General features: G+C 41.2%; 1 protein-coding gene across 2 annotated transcripts in view; it reads right to left on the bottom strand.

Annotated features, from left to right (window-relative positions):
- Positions 1 to 20926, bottom strand: part of dscamb (Down syndrome cell adhesion molecule b) — a 131072-nt gene that overhangs the window by 22050 nt on the left and 88096 nt on the right. For both annotated transcript variants that reach the window (XM_085380084.1, XM_085380085.1), the window contains exons 8-11: positions 18585 to 18857; positions 15511 to 15789; positions 15300 to 15419; positions 13010 to 13189 (exon numbers count right to left, since the gene is read on the bottom strand). In XM_085380084.1, the coding sequence (XP_085236210.1) occupies positions 13010 to 13189; positions 15300 to 15419; positions 15511 to 15789; positions 18585 to 18857 (852 nt within the window). The remainder of the gene's footprint in view (positions 1 to 13009; positions 13190 to 15299; positions 15420 to 15510; positions 15790 to 18584; positions 18858 to 20926) is intronic.

The following is a 20926-nucleotide window of genomic DNA, read 5'->3' as shown; positions in this document are numbered from 1 at the left end:
AGTACTTAGAAGACTGAAAAGGAGCCTTTCAGGTAAGCCAGCGCCTGCTTTGATAAAGACAGTGAAGGGTAACGTGCTCCTTTCTGAAGATGAGGTAGAGGAATGGAGGAAGGAGAAAAAAGCAGTGACTCCTGACTGAACTCCCTTCGGTCTGAGAGTGGAGTCGGTCTGGCTCTACACCGTAACCGCACACCAGGCTCATTAGCAGCACATCTAGCCCATGTGCGAGTGTGTCATTCAGCAGAATGAGTATCTGTTGTGAACGTCTCTCACCCACAATCTCTACTCACACTATTCTCGTACTCACACTCTCTTTTATTCCATCTTTTTCTCCCTTCTTACACGAAGCTGTCTCCTGATCGTAACACTCGCAGAGACTTTCAGGTGCTATTCACACCATAATGATCTCTAAGGTGTGAAGCTCCTGAATTGGATTACACCATATTAGCTCCTGCAGTCTGAGCAGACTGAATGAATATGTTAATCTCCATCGAAGAGAGCATTATCTCAATTATTATTATACACTTTGCAATTCAAGTAAAACAATTCAGAGGATCCGACTGCTGTCAGTAGTGTTAGACAGCACATCGAAATCAGCAGCAGAATATGGTTATGGGAATCACTCCTATTAGAAAAGCTGTAATTACAGACGATACTGAATCTTAAAAGGTATCTAAGCAGACAAATATGAGCCACAGATTTCAACAAATGACAATAAATAATACATCAAATAATGTTTGCCACATGTAAATAATGTTTTATGAAGTTTTTTTTAAGTTTTATATTAAAATTGTATTCACAAGAGCATTTGAATAAATTGTAAAAGCATATTAAGGACATTCATTTAAATCTTGATTTCCACTTGGGATTATGCATGTCCTTACCTGCCAATTGTCACCCTAGCTTTCTCTAGTCTACAGTGCTGTGCAAAAGTCTTGAGCCATCCCTCATTTCCTTATATTTTACTAGGGACATGGAAAATGGGACATGGGTTCAGCAACTGAAATGTGCAACCATACATAAGAAAGAGTTTGTACGATTCTAACCAGATTCCAACTCAATATTTGTTATGTCCGCCTTTATTCTTCAACACAACCTGAGCTCTCTTAACTAACCTTTCTTGTCATTTCTTCAAGTAGTCTTCAGGAATAGTTCTCCAGGCTTCTTGAAGGACATTCAAAGTTCTTCTTCGGATGTTGTCTGCCTTTTCCCCCCATCCTCACTCAATATGGTCCCACACTGCTTCAATAATGTTGAGGTCCAGGCTCTGGGGAGGCCAGTCCATGACTGACAGTGTTGCAGTGTGTGTTTTTCCTATCCAATATCCTTTTACTGCATTGGCCATGTGTCATTGCCATGCCATCAATTCTGATCAAATCTCCAACACCACTGGCTAAAACGCAGCCCCAAACCCTGACAGAGCCTCCACCGTGTTTTACAGACAGCTGTACGTCTCTCCTGACCTTCTCCCTACATACTGATGATGATTAGAGCCAAAAAATGGATTCGTCTCTTCATAAGACTAGTTGCCACTGATTTTCACTTGAGTTTTTTGTTTAACTGGGCATACCTTAACCTTTCCTTCCCATATTCCTGAGACCATTTCTGATGAAGCTTAAGTGAACTGTAGATGGATCGACTGAGGAGTAAGATGACTCTCTCAGGTACTGCTGTTTTTTAGGCCTGCAACCATGCTGCCAAGTTTTCACAGTTCATAGCTCTTGGGGAATTAGCGGTGCAAAGATTTTATGGCTATCAAACTGTTATCTTTGGTATTTTTCATCAATTGAACAAAAAAAATTTTTTTTGTGACAGACCACTAGTAACAAAGTGCCTAAAGATACAATTAAAAATAGATTTTTTTGCTGGTGTGTGTAGAAACAACAGCCTTGCTTTTTTTTATGCTTGAATGATTTATATGTCAGTCTTAAGTGGCTAAGAAAGCAAACAAAACAAAAACATTCCTCTGAAACTGGTCAGGTACAAGGACTGGACTGGACAGAGCGGGAAAAACAGCAAATGTCCAAAGTAAAGCTTTGAAAGACCTTCAGACAGCCTTGAGAGCTATTGCTCAAGACAAGAAAGTCTGGCTCCCTGAAAGCAAAATATAAAGAAATGAGGGCCGACTCAAGACTTTTGCATGATATCGTATCTGCTTTTTAATAATGGGCAGGTTTGGGGTTGTAATAGGCTGAAAGAGGTTACAAAATGATGCAAAACTGAGAGACGCTTTAGACTCCTTGTCATTTTAAGATTAATTAGTGGAGCAGCTTTCGTCGGTTAATCAGCTACAAAGGATTCTGTCAAAAAGACAAATCTCCAAGTCTTGTTTTTATTAGGAAAACACATTTGTACTACCGGTATATATGCGCTATGCATTTTGAGGTGTTTGCACGCAGTGGTGAGGACTGTGTGACTGAATAGGACAGTAACAGCAGCTACATGTGGCAGATGCTTTTGTAGCAGCGCTCCGAGGCCTTCGCTTCCAAGAAAGGAAGCGATACGTGTGTTTGACTCAGTGCGCGAGTGTCTGTACACTCCTGAACAACGTGCACGTATGTATGAATATGTGTGCGCACGAGAGCGGATGTGTCTGGGGGAGCTAAGTGGGCGAGCGCAGAGAGCAGAAAAGACTTGTGCTCATGACACATCTCAGCCACAGTACACGATGGAGGAGAGAGAGCGAGCATGTACCCCTGCAGCGCAAACTATGATCCCTCGCTCTCTCCCTCGCTCTCTCGCTCCATCTCCCTCCTCAGGCTCCCACCAGGACAGTGATGATTTAATGATGAGAGAGACCACTTTGATTATTCATACACAGCAGACAAGTCCGCTGGCCGTGCTGTTGTCTCACACAGGCGTACACGAACCTCAGATATGCACAGGCGCACACACATACTCACACTCAGAAATGCATAAATACAGCAACATTGGCCTTGCACACATGCACAGTGCATCTACACACAATAGGCATGCATGTACACAAACAAATCCAAAGTAAAACACAGAGAGCACTGTAGAAACAGACCTGTTACCCACCGTCATCCACAAACACACACGCGCACACAAACACAAAGCATTCCTGTGGTTGAACCAGCATTTGTAGCTAACTTTGTAATAATTTATTTTGGCTGCACACAGTACGCTTTGATTATACTTGGAGTGCCAGGAAGGTTAGACAATCACAAGCCATTTAAAGTACTTGAAAACATAATTAATCATTTATTATCCCACACTTGTGTGAATGGCTATTTGCATGATGGCGTTTGAATTACTCTGATGTGTTGAAACGTCACGCAGGCTGAAAAATGCTGCAGATTATTTTTTGCTCAGTTGTTATTCATCATTTCGGTGGCATGCGTGAAGGTGTCGCTATACCGGATACCACACGTATCAAGGCCTCACCAGCGTTGGATTTTTAAGGGGAGTTCAGGCTTACACACATGCCATAAGCTCTGTGAGGATGTTTGATGAGTTAAATGATAACAACAGCACACTAATGTGTCAAAATAACAATGTTATAATAGTATTGGATGAATAAAAACCTTGGCCTGATGATGGCAAAGGGTGTTATCAAGTTTACAATACAATTTTTCCTTTTAAAATGAAAGGAGCAGAATAATAACACTGCCATCCTGCTCAGGATCTCTGCTTCTAGTGTGGCTAAAACAACCTGTAAATTCCCTCTAGAGGGAAAACTAAATTGTGTGCCTTATCTTTTAATTAGCTCAAACATGTCTTTGAAACATCTGTATATCTGTGATCATTTGCCATCTGCCAAAAACATCAGACTTATATCTCTCAGTCTTTTGTTTTTGATGCTCTACATTCAAATCAAGAGACTCGACAAGCACGTCCGCACACAAGCACGGATCCCGCGTACAGTAACCTCCCCCCACATACAAACAAACAAACACTTACACACAGACTCTTTCAACATGTTTCTCTGTCTTTTTTCCCTCCCTCACAGCACATTTTCATCTTTGAAGCAGCCAGCAAAAATCAAAAGGGGGTTGATACTCGTGCGCGTTTGTGTGTGCCTGCGCGGACGTGCACGCTCGGGTCTGTGCGCTATTGTGCGTGTCAGACTTGGGACTGCCGACGTTTAAACCTCATCCCTTATTCACTTGGAGCCCCTCCCTCTCCCTCGCTCCCAGCGCCATCATTCCCGTACCCACTGCCCCCGCGCAGGAAACTGCTGATTTATTTTGCATAGCAACTATGAATTTTAAGTGAGTCCTATAAACAGAGTCTCCTCAGCCCCATCTCTAAATGTTATTGCTCCTTAACAGGGGCTATTTTCTCCATCTAAATCGGAGGCCTCGGCGAGTTAACATCAACAGGGATCATGTTTGCTCATGAAAAGAACTCTAGAAAGGGCGCACAATGACTGTGAAATCACGTGTGCACGACTGTATTCATCATTTACGGTTGTACCTACGAGCGCATGCTTGACTGCTGAAGTGTTCCTGTGCCCCTGACTGCACATATGAATACCTCTCTGTGCACATTGAGGTATTCAAGCTGTTTTTGACCTTGTATACAAACACGTGTGAATGAAACATGCGAAGTACAATGCAGTACCTAAAATGTTCTACATCTTCTCGGCTGTGCTTCAGTGGCCCGAGCAGAGGTAAGGCCTTCTCCTCATCTGATCTCTATGCATCTACCGTGCAGCACTTGCACAGCCCCGGGCTAAACCTATTCTTTTTGATGGCCTGTAATTGCTCAGTTGATGTATATTTTTTAATATCCAGCAATATTACAGGGGCCTGGTAATAAAACACGGACGGGTAGAGGAGAAAGCGTGAGTGCGAAGAGGGGGAGACAGGAGAGGAGGAGAAAGCTGAGGTGGTCGAGAAGGGAGTGAAAGAGAGGGAACAAAGACAACAGAAAGGAAGAGGAGGACTTAACAGAGGAATGCAAAGATTTATACCCTTTCAAAGCTTTTTGCCACATGGTCAAATTCCCTTACATTAGAAGAGGTGTAAAAAAGGTGAACACTATTTACTTAATAAACAATAACCATGTGTCCGAAACTAAAATGCCACGGTCTCGTGTCTTTGCCCCTGTGTTTTGAGTTTTGACATTTTGGTTCTGTTTATCCTCACATTTTTTGTAATGTGTGCTTTGTCCTGGTCATTTTCAGTTTTGTATTCTAAGTTATTCCTCCTGTTTATTTATTCTCAGTTTCAGTTCTGCCTCCTTTTGTAATTTGTAATTATAGTCAGTTGCAACGCGCATTTGTGTACATAAGATTTTCTGGAGGAGGACAGACATTTGTTTAGAACTTATAAAGATGTCGAAGAAGCAAACTCAACTTAAACAACTTTAAGCAATTACACTTTGGTGTTCCTCCACCTCCAAAGAAATGTCAGAAGGAGTCCGAACCGCAAAAGAAACGCATATTCTCGGAAAAGTGGTTGCAGGAGGTGAGCTGGCTTCGCAAACAGCGTTGCAACTTCTTATCTGGTGTGCGTCTTTTATTTTGACAGCGAATGCGGGACTGCGGACCACTTATGTGCACCTCTGCTATTTATGCTAGTGAGTCCCAAAGTGGCAGCACGGTGGCACGGTGGTTAGCACTGTTGCCGCACAGCAAGAAGGTCCTGAGTTCAATTCCAACATCAGGCCGGGGTCTTTCTGTGTGGAGTTTGCATGTTTCTCCCCGTGTTTGCGTGGGTTCCCTCCGGGTACTCCGGCTTCCTCCCACCGTCCAAAGACATGCAGCTTGTGGGGATAGGTTAATCGGATAATCCAAATTGTCACTATGTGCGAATGAATGTGAGTGCGAATGGTTGTCTGTCCCTGTGTGTTGGCCCTGTGACAGACTGGCGACCTGTCCAGGGTGTACCCCGCCTCTCGCCCTATGACAGCTGGGATAGGCTCCAGCGCCCCCCGCGACCCTGAAAAGGATAAGCGGAAGCGGATAGATGGATGGATGGATGGAGTCCCAAAGTGTGTGCTGGGGTCCCCTGCTGGGCTGCAACGGAACTACAGGTGGGCCGCAGTAATAGAAGAAATTCAGTTTAAAATTAATCATCATGTAGGGTAACATATCATACTATCGATATAAATGATATAAATTTAGTTTGTGATGATATTCATTACTCTGACCTTAATTTACTGGTCATGTCCCAGTGGCAGGTGGGTCACACATTGGTCTTAACACTTTGCACATGATTAGATGGCATTAGCAATTCGTAGCCCGCAGCCTGTGTTCTTAGGAGACACCTTGCTTTCTCTTGTATTTTGGGGATTAGGGTGAATATTAAAAGGTAAGCTCAATGGGATTTTCTGTTTTTTTATTTAGTTAATTTTTTTTTAAAATTTAACTTAGTTTGTTTAATCAAAAAGTTGGTAGTATCAATCGTATTAAAATTTTATGTTAATGCTATATGCTATTTAGAGAGCCAGTCATGCTGACCTTTAGTAGCTGGAAATCACAAAAACACCTGCTTAATATTTAACCCTGTGCTTTCATTTTTATTTTTACTAATTTGGTTTTTAAAAAGGATTACTAAAAAGAATAAACACTACTTTTTCAACTTTTTCAGTGTCACTGCAGCCCTGTGTATATACAGCACCAAAAGAACAAACAAGTTTGAGGAGCAGGTTAAAAATAACCAGTAAATTTTAAATGTTTCTTTTTTGCTTGTACTTACACTCATAGACTTAACACAAAATTCAATTACACAGACCAACTGATAACACTTGGACATATAACATAATACGGACATAATTAGACTCATAAAATAGCGTAAAAATTTAAATAACCAATTACAACGAACAGCAAAAATATGTAAAATAGATCTTTTGCTATATAACTCGTATATTCATTAGATTAACACTATTTGGTGTGTTATTCAGTCTCTCACTGCTGAATGTGTAAGACGAAACAATGGGCTGAGAGTGCAAATAAAGCAGAGAAACATGCAGACTGCACTTCCCTTGAGCCCACGTCAGCTACTAATTGAGGTATTGATGGATTTAAATGAAGCAGAAATGCACTCAAGAGTTCTAACCTCTCATAAAAGGCACACATACACCCCCACACACACAACTGTATCCTCTCCATACAAGCACAATGCAAACGATGTGTTTTACATGAATACACAAACTCTATAATATTCCTGCAGCGTGTACAAAAACATATACAATGTATGCCAAGAAAAAAAATTATACACCACTCAGGCGACTTTAGTTCAGCTTTACAGAAAGCATCTCGAGTACAACAAGTACAAGCTGGGGTTTAAAATGTGAAATCTGATCTCTTGATGAGTGTTCGGCATGGGGCTGAGCCAATGGTAGCAGGGGAAGCTAAGTATGATCAGAGGCCCAAAAGAACATATCACATTTTCCTCTAATGTGAAGTATTCTAACTGTGAAGATGACACGTCAGTGCTAACTGAATCACAAATGACTAAGAAGGTTTGGAATAACTCTATAAAAGAAAAAGAAAGAAGTGTGTTCACATTTGATCTACTTTGATGATCCCATACAGACGTGGCATCAATATAGTAACTGTGGTACAGAAATGTCCAGCCAAGTCAAGTCATCTTTAATCATATAGCACATTTAAAAGACATCAAGTGTCGGCCAAAGTGCTAAACTGAGGGATAATATAATAAAAAGAATTAAAATAGATAAGATGAAAACATTATAGAAAACATTGTAAGACATCCATATATGTTTGTAAAAAATATGTGTACATGCAAATATGCACATACATATACAAAAATGCACACATTCACACACAAGCACACATACGTGAACATTAAATACATGTATGCGCATGCAAACATCATTCAATGAGGTAAAAGACCTGAATAGCTAAAACAGAATAAAAGAGGTGTCAGAGAGATTGGAAAGCCTTGGAAAATAGGTAGGTCTTTAGATTCCATTTGAAGACTTCCAAGGACTGTTCCAGAGCCTCGGGGCGGCAATGGAGAAAGCCCCGTCACCTCTAAGATCATTTAGAAAAAAATGTCTGGAGTGAAAAGTGTATCACTCACTTATATACAGAATATACTATCTTGTATATAACATGAACTGATCCTGGATTAAACAAAATATGACCGTGATCTTAAACGTTTTATACTTAATTTTCTTTTTTCAAATCTCGACTATGATAGAAAATGTTGGACTATGACGATTGGTAGCACTGATCTTTCTTTATGTTTGCCTGCACATTTCCTGAAGAGAAGTGTAAGCTCGGAAGATCTGCTGAACACCTACAGAACAAATGAAAAGTTCTCAATGTTCTCAAATATTACTAAAGTTCATGAACGTGAGAATCAATGGCATCTAATACAAAGGGGGGAGGGAGGGGTCCATTAACTAGCAATCGTTATTGACTGAAATAAAGTTGCTTGCTCTGTACAAAATCATGCGGAGCCCGCAGGCAGCTATAGAGAATATAAAAATGATATTTCAAGGCCATTTTACTACATTGAGTGTAAGAAATACTATTACATGCCTGCAGCCTCCATTGTAGGCTGCCTTAACCATAAATCTCCAATTCAGTTTTATCGAATCGCCTTCGTTCTCTCCATACTACAACTGTCTCTTTGTAATTTTATAGCAAAGTTTTAAAAAATGTCTTTACAAGCACCTAAGATATTTTTTTTTCCTTTGGGGGGTGGGGGGGTGGGGGGGGCAGGATTTTCCCATGTTTTACACTGTACAATCCAAGCAGGGGCATTTTATATAGATATCGTATTACATTATATGAATTATACAAGTGCAGGTTAATTAACTCAGTCACTTTACCTGCAAGTTGCACAAAACAGCAAAGCAGTAAAAACTGGATGTTTAGTCATTTCTCATGTAAAACCCCGCAAGCGTTATCGTCAGAGCCGGTGTATATGTTTTTTTGTTTTTTGTAGCACAGATGTTTCTGAATGACCTGAGAAATATTAAAGGGATATTTTAGGAATAGAGTACAGCCAGCATTGCTAGTTCAGCACTACGGACAGCGGCATGGACTGCAGACACAGCAAGGCAGGCCATTGATTGCAGTGGCTGATTATATCTTAGCCTAATAGCAGAAAGAACTGTGATAGATGCAGGTGACTTTATAGTTCGGTAATGCAGATTATCGACAGCACGGCCTCAAGAGGACTGGAGTGTTTGTGTTTGCTGGAGAGCGTGACAGAGCGAGGGGAGGAGAAGGTATTCTAGTAATCTCAGCCAAGTTATTTATAAACGAGTCATCTTTGTCGCTTTTACAGCTGCTCGAATGTTTGATATTTTCTAATAAGTTGCATATGTTGTCGCATGAGGAGTGAGGAAGACTCATTTTGGTTACTTTGGGTGGAAAGAAGCATCTTTAGAGCACAAATCCCTGAACATCTTTCCAACTAAAGATGTGCAGGTGCAGTGCACTTGGTGCTTTAGGGAGAAAAATGATTTTATCAGCACCACAGGCCTATCGTGTGTGTATGTGGCTTCAAAAATTCACCCAACTATGTTGGGAATATATAACTCGCGCTTTAAAGGAATAGAACATGTTTCTGTTCATTTAAAGCAGAAGAACATGTTTTCATATAAATAATAAAAGCTGTAAATCATGTTACGGTTACAGTTCATGTTAATGAAACTACTAGTTGTGAGAAGCAAGCGTACATTATTCAGTAGTGAAGTTATTAGAATTCCCTTTGATAGAGCCCAGTGCAACGTGAAACTGAAGCCTGCAGCAACAGCAGAGTGCATTCAATAGGTCAAGCCTCTCTCACGCACACACATATACACAACTCTCTCACACTGCTGTGGCAGCTAGTGCAGCTGAATATTAGGATCAATGAAAGTGAAACTATGCAAGCAGTTTCTGTTCACTCCTCACACGATTCCATTTCCTACTAGAATACAAAATGCACACCAATAACACAGCATAAACAGTCCACTGCTGTTTCCTGTCGAGTAGAGGTATGGGTTATTGATTGTTCATGTCCTCCACAAATAACACACATACACTCACTGGACATTTTGTTACATACACCTCTTCAGCTGCTTGTTAACACAAATATTTAACCAGCCAGTCTCATGGGGTAAACTCAGTGCATTTAGTCATGTAGACGTGGTCAAGACGACCTGCTGAAGTTCAAACTGAGCATCAGAATCTGATGACTCTTGTTTTCTGCTGCAACATTTGGACTGTAGGGTCAAACTTTGGAGTAAACAACATGAAAGCATGGGCTTATCCTGCTTTATATGAGTGGTTTAGGCTGCTGATATAATAGTGTGGGGTATATTTCCTTGGCACACTTTGGTCCCATTACCACCAACTGAGCATTGTTGAAACAGAGCAGCCTACCAGAGTATTGCTGCTGAGCATGTCTGTCTCTTTTATGACCACAGTGTACCCATCTTCTGATGCCTTCTTCTGATATTATAACGAGCCATGTCACAAAGCTCAAATCATCTCGAACTGGTTTCTTGTGCATGACGATGAGTTCACTGTGTTGTGATGTGGTGGAACATCATGGATGTGCAGGGTATCGTCACTCATTTCTAGAATCGATTCGATTCCGAGTCACAAGGTCCCGAATCGATTCGATCCACGATTCGATTCAATTTGAATCGGGAAATTTTGCCTCAGACAGTCAGAAATATTATAATTCAGATCATGCATCAGTACATTTCTATATTTTTATATCTATAAAAAGAAAGCTGACACTTGCAAGACATAATCAAGGGCATGAGCGTCACAGCAGATGCCTTTGTGTCAAAGTAGCTGAGGATAAAACACAGAAAAACATGAAGGTGATTTTCCTGGCCTGGGGTTTTATAAAAATATTCTGCAGTAGATCAAAAACGAAACAAAACCGTTAATGAACATATGAACAGTACCTGATGCTGCTGACGTGAAGCAGAGCAAAGTTACAGAGGTTTTATTAGAGACACAGCTGAGCGTTTTGCAATTTTGCATAATTTTAAAAAGTTTAGATTTGTTCAGTATTGAACGGCAGAAATGAGGCTTTCTTTTCGGAAGTAAGTGAAAGGAAAAAAAAAACAGCGTCCGACAGCGCTGTCGGAGAGAGAGAGAGAGAGAGAGAGAGAGAGAGAGAGAGACAGCTGTGCATGTAGTGTGATTTTATCGAGGTGGCAGCAAAACAATAAGAGGGAATTCATGACGATGTTTATGTGAATCGAGTTTGCTGCTTCTTTTGCTGCTGGTTCAGTCAATAATGTTTGGAGAGAGATAAAACCTGCAGCTTCAGAATCAGGGCAAAAATGGCGCAAACACAAAGCGCGGACCCGCCGAAACATCAGAATCAGCGAGCTGTCGACTTTCAGCTCGTGTCCGTGCCGTCGGGTGAGAAAGGCGACATCTCACTGATTCTGATCCGCGCTTTGTGTTTACGTCTTTGTCCGTGTTCCTGCTCTCATTTACTGTTTTAGCTGTTTGGTGGTTGTTGAAATTTTGTGAGGTTTAACCTGAGATTCTGGTGTTTCGAGCAAAATAAATTTATATTAAAAAATCGATTCAGGATTTTAATGAATCGATATCACGTTATCCAAGCGAGAATCGATTTTAATCGATAAATCGATAATCAAAACCCTCCCCCTAATAAGGAAGCCCAAAGGGTGGACTGCACAGTGACTGATACTAAAGCAATGTGGCAGTGTGTGGAAAATGCACATGTAAATAAGCTGCATGTGTGCACACCAGCATGTTTGATTCGGCCAATAAACTCTATGCTCCCTTCTGCACACCTCACATACACCTAGGAGCTCTGACTTAGGGTGGGGATTGATGAGAATGATCATTGAGGAGTCACCCAGAAAAGCACACCAATATCTTCTCTGCTGCTGCACATTATCTCAGTGAACTCCTGCGAGAAGACCTCACAAAGGGACTAAAAGTTGACTAAAACGAAAAAGGTCAGAGATGAGAGAAAAAGAGAAGATCTGCATTTCTGTTGCATTCAACAACAGCACAGATTAAATTATTGAGCTATATTATCTTATTCTAACGTCTTTAGCATTCTCTGTGACCCTGAGGAGCACATATGGGTGGATTTTAACAGATACACTGAAAGCATAATATAAAGAAAATGCAGGCCCGATTTATTTTATGTATTTTTTTAGTTAATGGTTAAAGCATACTGTGTGCCGTAAGAACTTGTTCACTTATCATTTTCTTCAGTTGAAATACATGAAAATCAATGTTTGGAGTTTGATATGCTACTGAGAGTTGAGCCTGCAGTAGCTGCAGCTGCAGTGTTTGCTCTCTGCGTGGTAGAAAATAGAAGAAAAAAGGTTGGCACAGCCATAGGTCAACTTGCTGCATAGCAACTGGGTGCCACAGTCAGCAAACTGACCTATGAAAACACAGAGTTTGTTCCTCTCTGAGCTTGCTGTTTCAGTGCTGACAGCTTCTCAGCCTTGTACACTGCGAGGCTTAATTACAGTGACACATGAATATCCACGATGTGCCCGCTGATATTAATGATAGAACATACAGATTCACCCAGAAGGCGGGTTCTGCACAAATTATTTTTCACAGAGAGGTCAGAGGTCACAGTATGATAGAGAACATTTTGAACACCTGACCTTTATCCTGTCAGACTAACTTAAATATTAAATTGAGCTGGAGTCACAGTCTTGTTTATGTACACCCAAGAAGAAAACAGAGGATGAGACGGAGAAAGAAAGAGTGCTGCCTGTCAGCAGGGAACCTCATGCTCGAGTTTGATAACAGTAGCAGAGGGAAAATAATCCCCACTTGCATCTAAGTACCACTCCTAGCACGTTAGGGGAGCTACATGCTAATGCTCGTGGAAGCAGGACACCAGCAGTCATGGACATTAAACTAAGACACGTTCACGTGGAGGTGTGAGGTATAACTGATGTATATAGAAAAATGTTCTCGTCATGATCTGTTCGTTCATAAGCTGCACAGCTTAACTCCTGAAAATAATGGAAGCCAATTCAGCCTACTGCTCCTTCAGCCCAGACAGCGAAGCAGAAATTGATTACAGCTGCATCAGATGTGGATTCTTACTTTTGACTGTGAGGTACATGGACTTGCTGACATCCGCTCCCACGTCGTTGCTGACTTTACACAGGTAGAAGCCGCTGTCGTCCTCCAGCACGTGTTTGATAAGCAGCGAACCGTTGCTCAGCAGCTGGATACGAGAGCCGGTGTTCAGAGGGATGGGCTGAAACTGGGGGACGCCGGCGCCTAGTGCGAGCAGGTAGAGACGGGCCAAAAAAAGACAAAATCAGGAGCTGTTTTAAATCAGAAAAGAGGCATTCAGATTTATTTATACGGCTCATTCAGTGCACCACGACACAGAGAAAAATACACATATATGAAGATAAATAGCATTACAGTACTTAACAGTAAGAGGACCTAGAATGTGTGTGTCCATGTGCATTCACTTGACCATGCATCTGTGTTTACAGATTTGACGACAAAGCCTGTCCGATTCAGCAAGGATTGTAAACATGTTTCTTAACACCAGGCCTAAATCCTTAAATCGCCAAACAGCTGCTGAGCAGAGCGAAACAGGCTGAGCTGCTGGTGTGATGCAATCAGAACAGACATAATGCTCATGTTTAACAAGAAGGCAGATTGGTGCAGAGGAACAACGGGGAGAGCAGGGAGGCCTTATATTGGAACTAGCCTTCGATGCAGAGTCAGGCAGATTTCTCCGCTGAAGTTAGAAGAGGATTTTCTCCTTTTTTCTTTTTGTTCTTGTGTTTCCAACTCTGGATTTAGTCTTTGCTCTTGTGTTTGCTGAATTCACCAAAAGAATAACACAGAAATGTCCTTAGAAACACATTTCTGGCCAGTCTGAAAGACAAGGACACACTAATCCTGAAGCAGTGGGTTCGATGCTTTGCGCCGTTCTTTATCTGTAAAAGTCAAATATGACTGACATTTGAAATTCATTCTTAAAATTTTTCAAAATAACTAACAAAATCTGTCCGGTACCTGTCTGAAGTCTGCTAACAGATGGGTAGGAAACTGTCTCTGTCTTTTAAATAGAAAATTATATAATCAGTCTCTTTTTACTGTTATACATTACAGTATCTCTTCCTGAACTGGCAGCCCTTAAGTCTCTAAGAAATGTCACCAACACTGAATTATAAGGCTCATATCTTTAACTAGTCTTGCTCATGTAGCATTAAACGCATGCAAAGTGAGCCAGACGTTGCATAAGCTCGTGTTAAAGTTAGCGTGTACAGATTAGACCATTTAGGGAGCTGTGGGTATTTGCTGTTTAATTAAAATGCAGTCAAGTGGCCGTGGCTAGAGAAGGGTCAAGTGGTGACTTTGTTCCTGCTCCCCTGGCTCTTAGAGAGGCAGAGGGAGGTAGAGGTGTTCTTCCTTGAATTATGGATTCTGCATATCCAAATAGTGCTAGTCGTTATGTTAATAGCAGTTGACCTTTACTTACTGTTCCATATCTCTCGGAGACACTCATCTGGCTCTTAGCTATTACTGTTGCAGTAAAAGCATGCCAGGCAGCTATTCTCTGGACAAACTGCAGTCTGGCTAACAACAAATTAGGCATTAGCGAGCTAAACTGCCTGCCCTGGATAAGTTGATTTTCATTGTCCCTTTGCTCTGACAGCTATCCTGTAGAGAAACAGGAAGTGTGTGAAATGCTGAGGTAAAAAGGTCCCAGAAACCAAAAAATAGGACTGACTGGTAGTCTGGCTTAAGCAAACCTGACCAATAAGCTAGCTTCAAACACTACAAGCGAGTAGACACATGCTGAGCTCAGGCCGATCCCTCCGTACATACTGATCAGGCCTGGTCAGACACTGCTAATCAGGCACAGACATGCACACGAGCACACATAAATCCCATCAAAGGGTGAAAAACAGATCTGATTCTTTCACTCCTTTGATCATGGCACCGAGCACGCAGACACACACATGCGCACGCTCTGCTCCTCGTTGGCTGTTGTGTTTCTCTTGGTGAAGCTTTCATCCCAGGTTATATGGATGATGGAGCAAACATCTGGGGCCCCTTTCTTCATCTGCCCTGCTCAAGTGACTAAAATCACCTGCTGCCTTGCTGCCTGTCTGTCTGCTTCAGTCTGTTCTCGTCTTTTTCTCTCTGATGATTTTCTAACGATGCAGGTGGGAACTGTGAAAACTAACAGCCCTAAATTGAAGTGGTGTGTGCGTTTGTATGTCCTGCGCATTCATAGACATGTATGCCAGCCGCAGGTAAAGAAAGCAGCAAGCAGAGTGATTTCTCCCTGTTTTGACTGATGTTTGCACCTCTTCTCACATGTTCAACCATCTTCCCTTTACATTCAGTTCATTTAATGTACCTTTGGAGTGTTCCCAAACGATGGTAGGTGGTGGATAACCTTCAGCGGAGCAGTTAAGAGTCACAGTTTTGCCATAGATCCCATCTTGATCCTCAGGCTGAACCACAAACTGAGGAGGGACTGTACACAGCAACAAACACAACAAACAGCAACACTTCATGGTGTTTCCCAGCTGATTTTACTGATAGATGGAAGGTGGATGCTGTCTTACCCCTAACGATCAGCTGGCTCTGGTGCTCCACAACAGCAGCTTCATTGCGGGCGATGCAGGTGTAGTTGCCGTTGTGGTCGGGTGTTAGGTTGGAGATCCTCAGCGAGCTGGTAAAGTCTATGTTGTCCACAGTTACGCCCAAGCTGGCGGGGATCGGCCGCCCGTCCTTCTGCCACGTGATGTCCAGCGGTCGGTCACCAGACATGACCACGCAGGGGATGAAGACGCGTTGGCCGATGGTGAAACGCTGAAACTCGAAGGGCTGGATGTAGGGAGGGACTGCAGGTGGAGGGATAAAAATCTAAATGATTACAAGTCTTCAAAAATCATCTGAACTCCCTGGATTCTGTTAAAGCTGCTGTGTCCCTTATTGAGACTAACCCTATAAGCATCACTCTCTCTCTCTGTTAAGAAAACAAGAGGTCACTGAAAGAACATAAAAGACTTGAATAGCAAAACATGCTGCAATAATTCGTTGTCATTCCCAGGCTGGAACATTTTGTCCTCAGAGTGCATAGAAAGAGAGAAAGAAAATAAATAATAATAACTTTCAAGGTGACTTGTTGTGATGCTTTAGAAAAAGAAACCTTAACGAACCTGAGCCTTTTCCCTTTATCTATAAATGATCATATATCAAGCCACTAACCTACACCTATGTGCATTAACATCTAGCTGCAACAACACTATCAAATTATAGCACAAAAATCATGATTACAGGAAATATTTATACTTGCATTTATATTACAATATAAAGAATTAACAACTTTAAACTAAACAGAGGCTACATCCCTTGCACCACCTCAGTCTTCAATGCACCTGTCTTGAATAACTGAAATTCAGAAACAAAGTCAATCTATCTGCACGATATAATCACAGTTACAATATGATCTATTCAAATTGACTGCGCTATATTCTCTGGGACATCTCCAGCCATCACACAAGTCATCTGCGCGAGCGTCCATTCAGTTCAAATAACACTGAAATAAGCAGCACTTTAGCCGCTTATTTAATTCACAACAAAGTGGAGATAATGGACTCCAGGGATCCCCAAAGACACTTCGGCATTTTAAGCATGAGCAGAGTAAATTAACAAATGCACTCCCTCACTATAGCACCGCTGGGAAGGGTTGCTTTATATCATCACTCTCTCTTTCTCACTCTCTTTCTTCCTCCGTTTCCCTCGCTCTGTGGGAAAGTGTATTATAGTGAAAACAACATTACATACTGTGCAGAGGGAAGGAAATGAGACATAATGGGGAAGCCCGTTTTTTTAGTATAATCTATTACAGTTGTAAGATCTCAGTGGAGATCAGTCAGTCAGCCCTGTAATATCAGCTGCCATCTTCACTTCTTCTTCATAAGCCAGACTAATGTACCCAGGAATATCAGGTAGATTAATTAATTTAGTCCGGAGAGATCTATTTATATTGTGGCGTCTGGATGGGAGGAGAAGAGTGAGCCGAAACCTTTTTTCACCACTGTATCACACAAAGTTGGAACTGTGACAGTTTCCCACAAAACCTATGGAGGAATATGCCTATGCCTTTTGGCTAAATGTGACGTGTGAAGATCAATACCACACATGCAATACTATACAGGGTAATGGCACTTTTTTTTTTAGCTCAGATTGTTAATATTAAATAGATGTAATACTACATATTAATTGTTGAGCTGCAGAGGGAAGTGTCGGTAGGTAGAGTTTATTACTTAGGCTAGTTTTTCCAATATTTATGCCGGACTTGCTTGTAAATGTTTGTTAATTTGTGAATTGATGAATTGTAGTAAGAAAGCGCTTTGAGTGAAAAAGCGCTACATAGGTAGCGGTCCATTTTACCATGAAGTGGTAGAGAAATATCTATGTTTATAGGACGTTATCATCATCCTGGTACCCTTGACAGAAGGTCAGTAGTTGTTTTTTCCCATATGCTTTTGGATTATTGCAGAAAATAAGTGTAAATGCATGAGTACTTAGTGACCTTTTTATGTTTTAGAAATGCAAATTTCTAAAGCATGTGTTAACAATAGACCATTCGATCAAAAACCAAGAACACAGACTTAAAGAGAAGGGAGCTCGAAGGGCAAAGTGATGCTTTATTTCTGTAGCATTAACTTTATTTGTCTCCAAGCACTTTTTTTTCCCTCAATGTGACTGTAACATTAGCTAATTCCAGTAATGATCTGTGTGGTGTGTTTTGGAGCATTTAGATATGATTTGCAGTTGGCACATACATGGTTTTCAAATCCACATAGAAACCAGATTAACATATCACAACATAGTAACAATCTTGCTAGTATTTGCTGATAACTTGATAAACATGGCTATCTTTTGTTCCAAGAAAAAACAAGATCATTTGAAGTTAAACACTAAATGCTATAAAATGTCAGTTTGCTAATTAATGACCACCCTTTATATACAGTCTATGCACTAATAATCACAGAACTGGTTTACCAAATAGATTTAATAACAGTATGTCACCAATAATAAATTATAAAGCACATGCAACGTATTTTTAGCGGCATCAACGTTCTCATTTCTTATGCAGGGCATCCTGATAGTAGTCGCAGCGATTCACTTAACTTTGTTCATGTTACAGCCTTAATATAAAATGGGTTAAATTCATTATTCACCTCAAAATTCAACACACAATACCCCAAAAAGACAGAATTTAAAAAGAGTTTGCTTAAATATACCTACGTTTCTATATCTACTCCATACTGGTACTCAGGTTGTTGCACTCTATTTATCTGTATAACTTATTACTTGTTATTCTATTTTCTTTTTATTCTGTTTCTTTCGCTCTGGGACTGTGTGCACATAATTTCGTTCCACCTCATGTAAACATGTGATGCGAATGACTATAAAACAATCCTTGCATCCTTGAAATTCTTGCAATTTTGTTAAAAATAAAACAAAAATGAATAATGAAAAAATGTGAAACAGGTGAAGTGCTGTAAATACTTTCCGGATGTACTGCACCTTTCTAATGACTTTATGTCAAAGAGTAATCAGAGTAAGAATAACACATCAAGGTTGCCAATGGCAACTTGGTGAGCTGCAGTTTCATTGGACTTACCTCTCACTCGGACGTGGACGCTCTGGGAGTCCATCTTGTTGGGCTGAACCATCACCTTGCAGTTATACTCGCCGGCGTCCACCTGCTGCACGTTACTAAGCTTCAGCGTGCCGTTGTTCTCGAACGCTCGCTGCCTGTGGTTGAAAGGTAGCAGCGCAGAGTTCTTGTACCACTTTATGGAATAGTAAGGGTAGCCAATGACGCGACAGTGAACGAAGGCATCCCGTCCAGCGATTGCGGTGATGTTTTTCATTGGACGAATGCTGGCTCGGCCTAAAAAGGCACAGAGATTAAAAATGTAAGATTTTAAGGACAGCGGTATTCACAGAAAATCACAACAACAGTGTGAATGAGTGTGGTTTGCTTTATTATGGTGTTTTTACAAACAGACTCGTGACTCGTTAAACGTATTCAGGATTTCAACATGAAAGTGTTTCCCCTCACAGCTCCACAAGTCCTACCAGGCACCAAGTACTCACAGGAGAAGTGAAAGGAAGCTGCTGTTTAAAGCTTTTGTTTAACTACAAGAAATAAGACAGAACTCTAAGTAGAAGGCGGTGAAATGACAAGCAGATTAAAGTGTGCTAACTATATGAAGGAAAAGAGAGCATTAAAATAACACTGTACTACGCGTGCTTATAACTTGGCTGTAATACATTCTGTTTCCCATCAAATGTTATACATGCCGAGCCTCATTCTGTGTCTCATAAAATGGAAACAGAGTAATTGCTTTAGCATCTGATCGAGAAGAGTCGAATTGGCTGCTTGAGTAGTCAAGTCAAGTCAAGTCAAGTTTATTTATAGAGCACATTTAAAAACAACCAAGGCTGACCAAAGTGCTGTACAGTAAATACAGATAAAAATACAATAGAACACAATTTCGTAATAACACCTCGCTGATAAAAATAAAATAAAAATATATAAAACAAATAAATTAAACCTTTCTAAAAGCCAATGAAAAGAGGTGAGTTTTAAGAGCGGTTTTAAAAGTTTCTAGGCTTTTGGAGAGTCTGACGTGAGGAGGTAAACTGTTCCACAGTCTGGGTGCAGCCACAGCAAACGCCCTCTCTCCCTTTGTCTTTAATTTATACCTGGGAACATCTAAAAGCATCAGGTCGGCTGACCTCAAAGATCTCCTGGGGCGATAAGTACTAAGGAGTTCTGACAGGTAAGAAGGTGCAGTGCCATTTAAAACCTTAAAAGCCAGCAATAATATTTTAAAATCAATCCTAAAGGCAACTGGGAGCCAGTGGAGAGAGCAGAGAACCGGAGTGATGTGGTCTCTTTTTTTTGAACCGGTCAACAGGTGAGCGGCAGCGTTCTGCACCAGTTGAAGGCGATGTAGACAGAAACGATCTAGGCCAGCATAGAGGGAATTGCAGTAGTCTAGCCGTGAAGTAATAAAAGCATGGACCACTCTTTCTAGATCGTTCCTGCAAAGGTAAGACTTGACTTTGGCTAAAATCCGCAGATGATAAAAAGATCCCTTAACTACAGAGCTGATTTGTTTATCAAGTTTAAAAGCATTGTCAAAAATAACACCAAGACTCTTAATGGAAGAAGTGCAATCGGAGGTTAGGGGTCCCAAAAAGTCAAGAGAGAAGTTGGGATCTTTAGGAAGCCCAAACACAATGACTTCAGTTTTGCTTTCATTAAGGTGTAAGAAGTTAAGAGTCATCCAAGTCTTAATGTCAGACAAGCAGGAGAGTAGCGGCTGCAAAGAAACATTGCAGTTCAACCTCAGAGGGAGGTAGATCTGAATATCATCGGCAAAGATGTGGAAGGACACATTATGTTTACGGAGCACATCGCCCAGAGGGAGCAAGTACAGAATAAACAACAGGGGGCCTAGTATGGACCCCTGAGGTACGCCACAGGTTAAAGGAGCTCTGGGAGATGACAGTTCACCAAGGTGAACAGAAAAACTCCTATTATTCAAATAGGACTGGAAAAACTTTAAGACAGTGCCCTTTAAACCGACACAATGTTGAAGGCGGGATAGCAGTATGTTGTGATCAACAGTGTCGAAGGCTGCTGTCAGGTCCAGGGTTACTAAGACAGCAGCACAACCAGAGTCAACAGTTAAAAGCAAATCATTAAAAACTCTCAGAAGGGCGGTTTCTGTGCTATGCCGAGCTCTAAAACCAGACTGGAACTTCTCATAGAGATTGTTATTGTCAAGAAATAGCTGGAGCTGCGTGAGGGCGGCTCGTTCCAGTACTTTAGACAGAAAAGGGAGGTTGGAAATGGGCCTATGAGTAAATACACACAGACACACATGACTCGCACACACAAGCACACCGGGGGATAAATGTATTCAAACAGAAGAAATGCATTTTTCT

The sequence above is a fragment of the Rhamphochromis longiceps genome, linkage group LG14, assembly GCF_057381845.1.
Source record: "Rhamphochromis longiceps isolate RC_006_pf linkage group LG14, R_longiceps_female_GT1.1, whole genome shotgun sequence".
NCBI lineage: Eukaryota > Metazoa > Chordata > Actinopteri > Cichliformes > Cichlidae > Rhamphochromis > Rhamphochromis longiceps.
The sequence above is the reverse complement of the archived record's forward strand: the minus strand, read 5'-3'. Positions and strand labels throughout refer to the sequence as shown.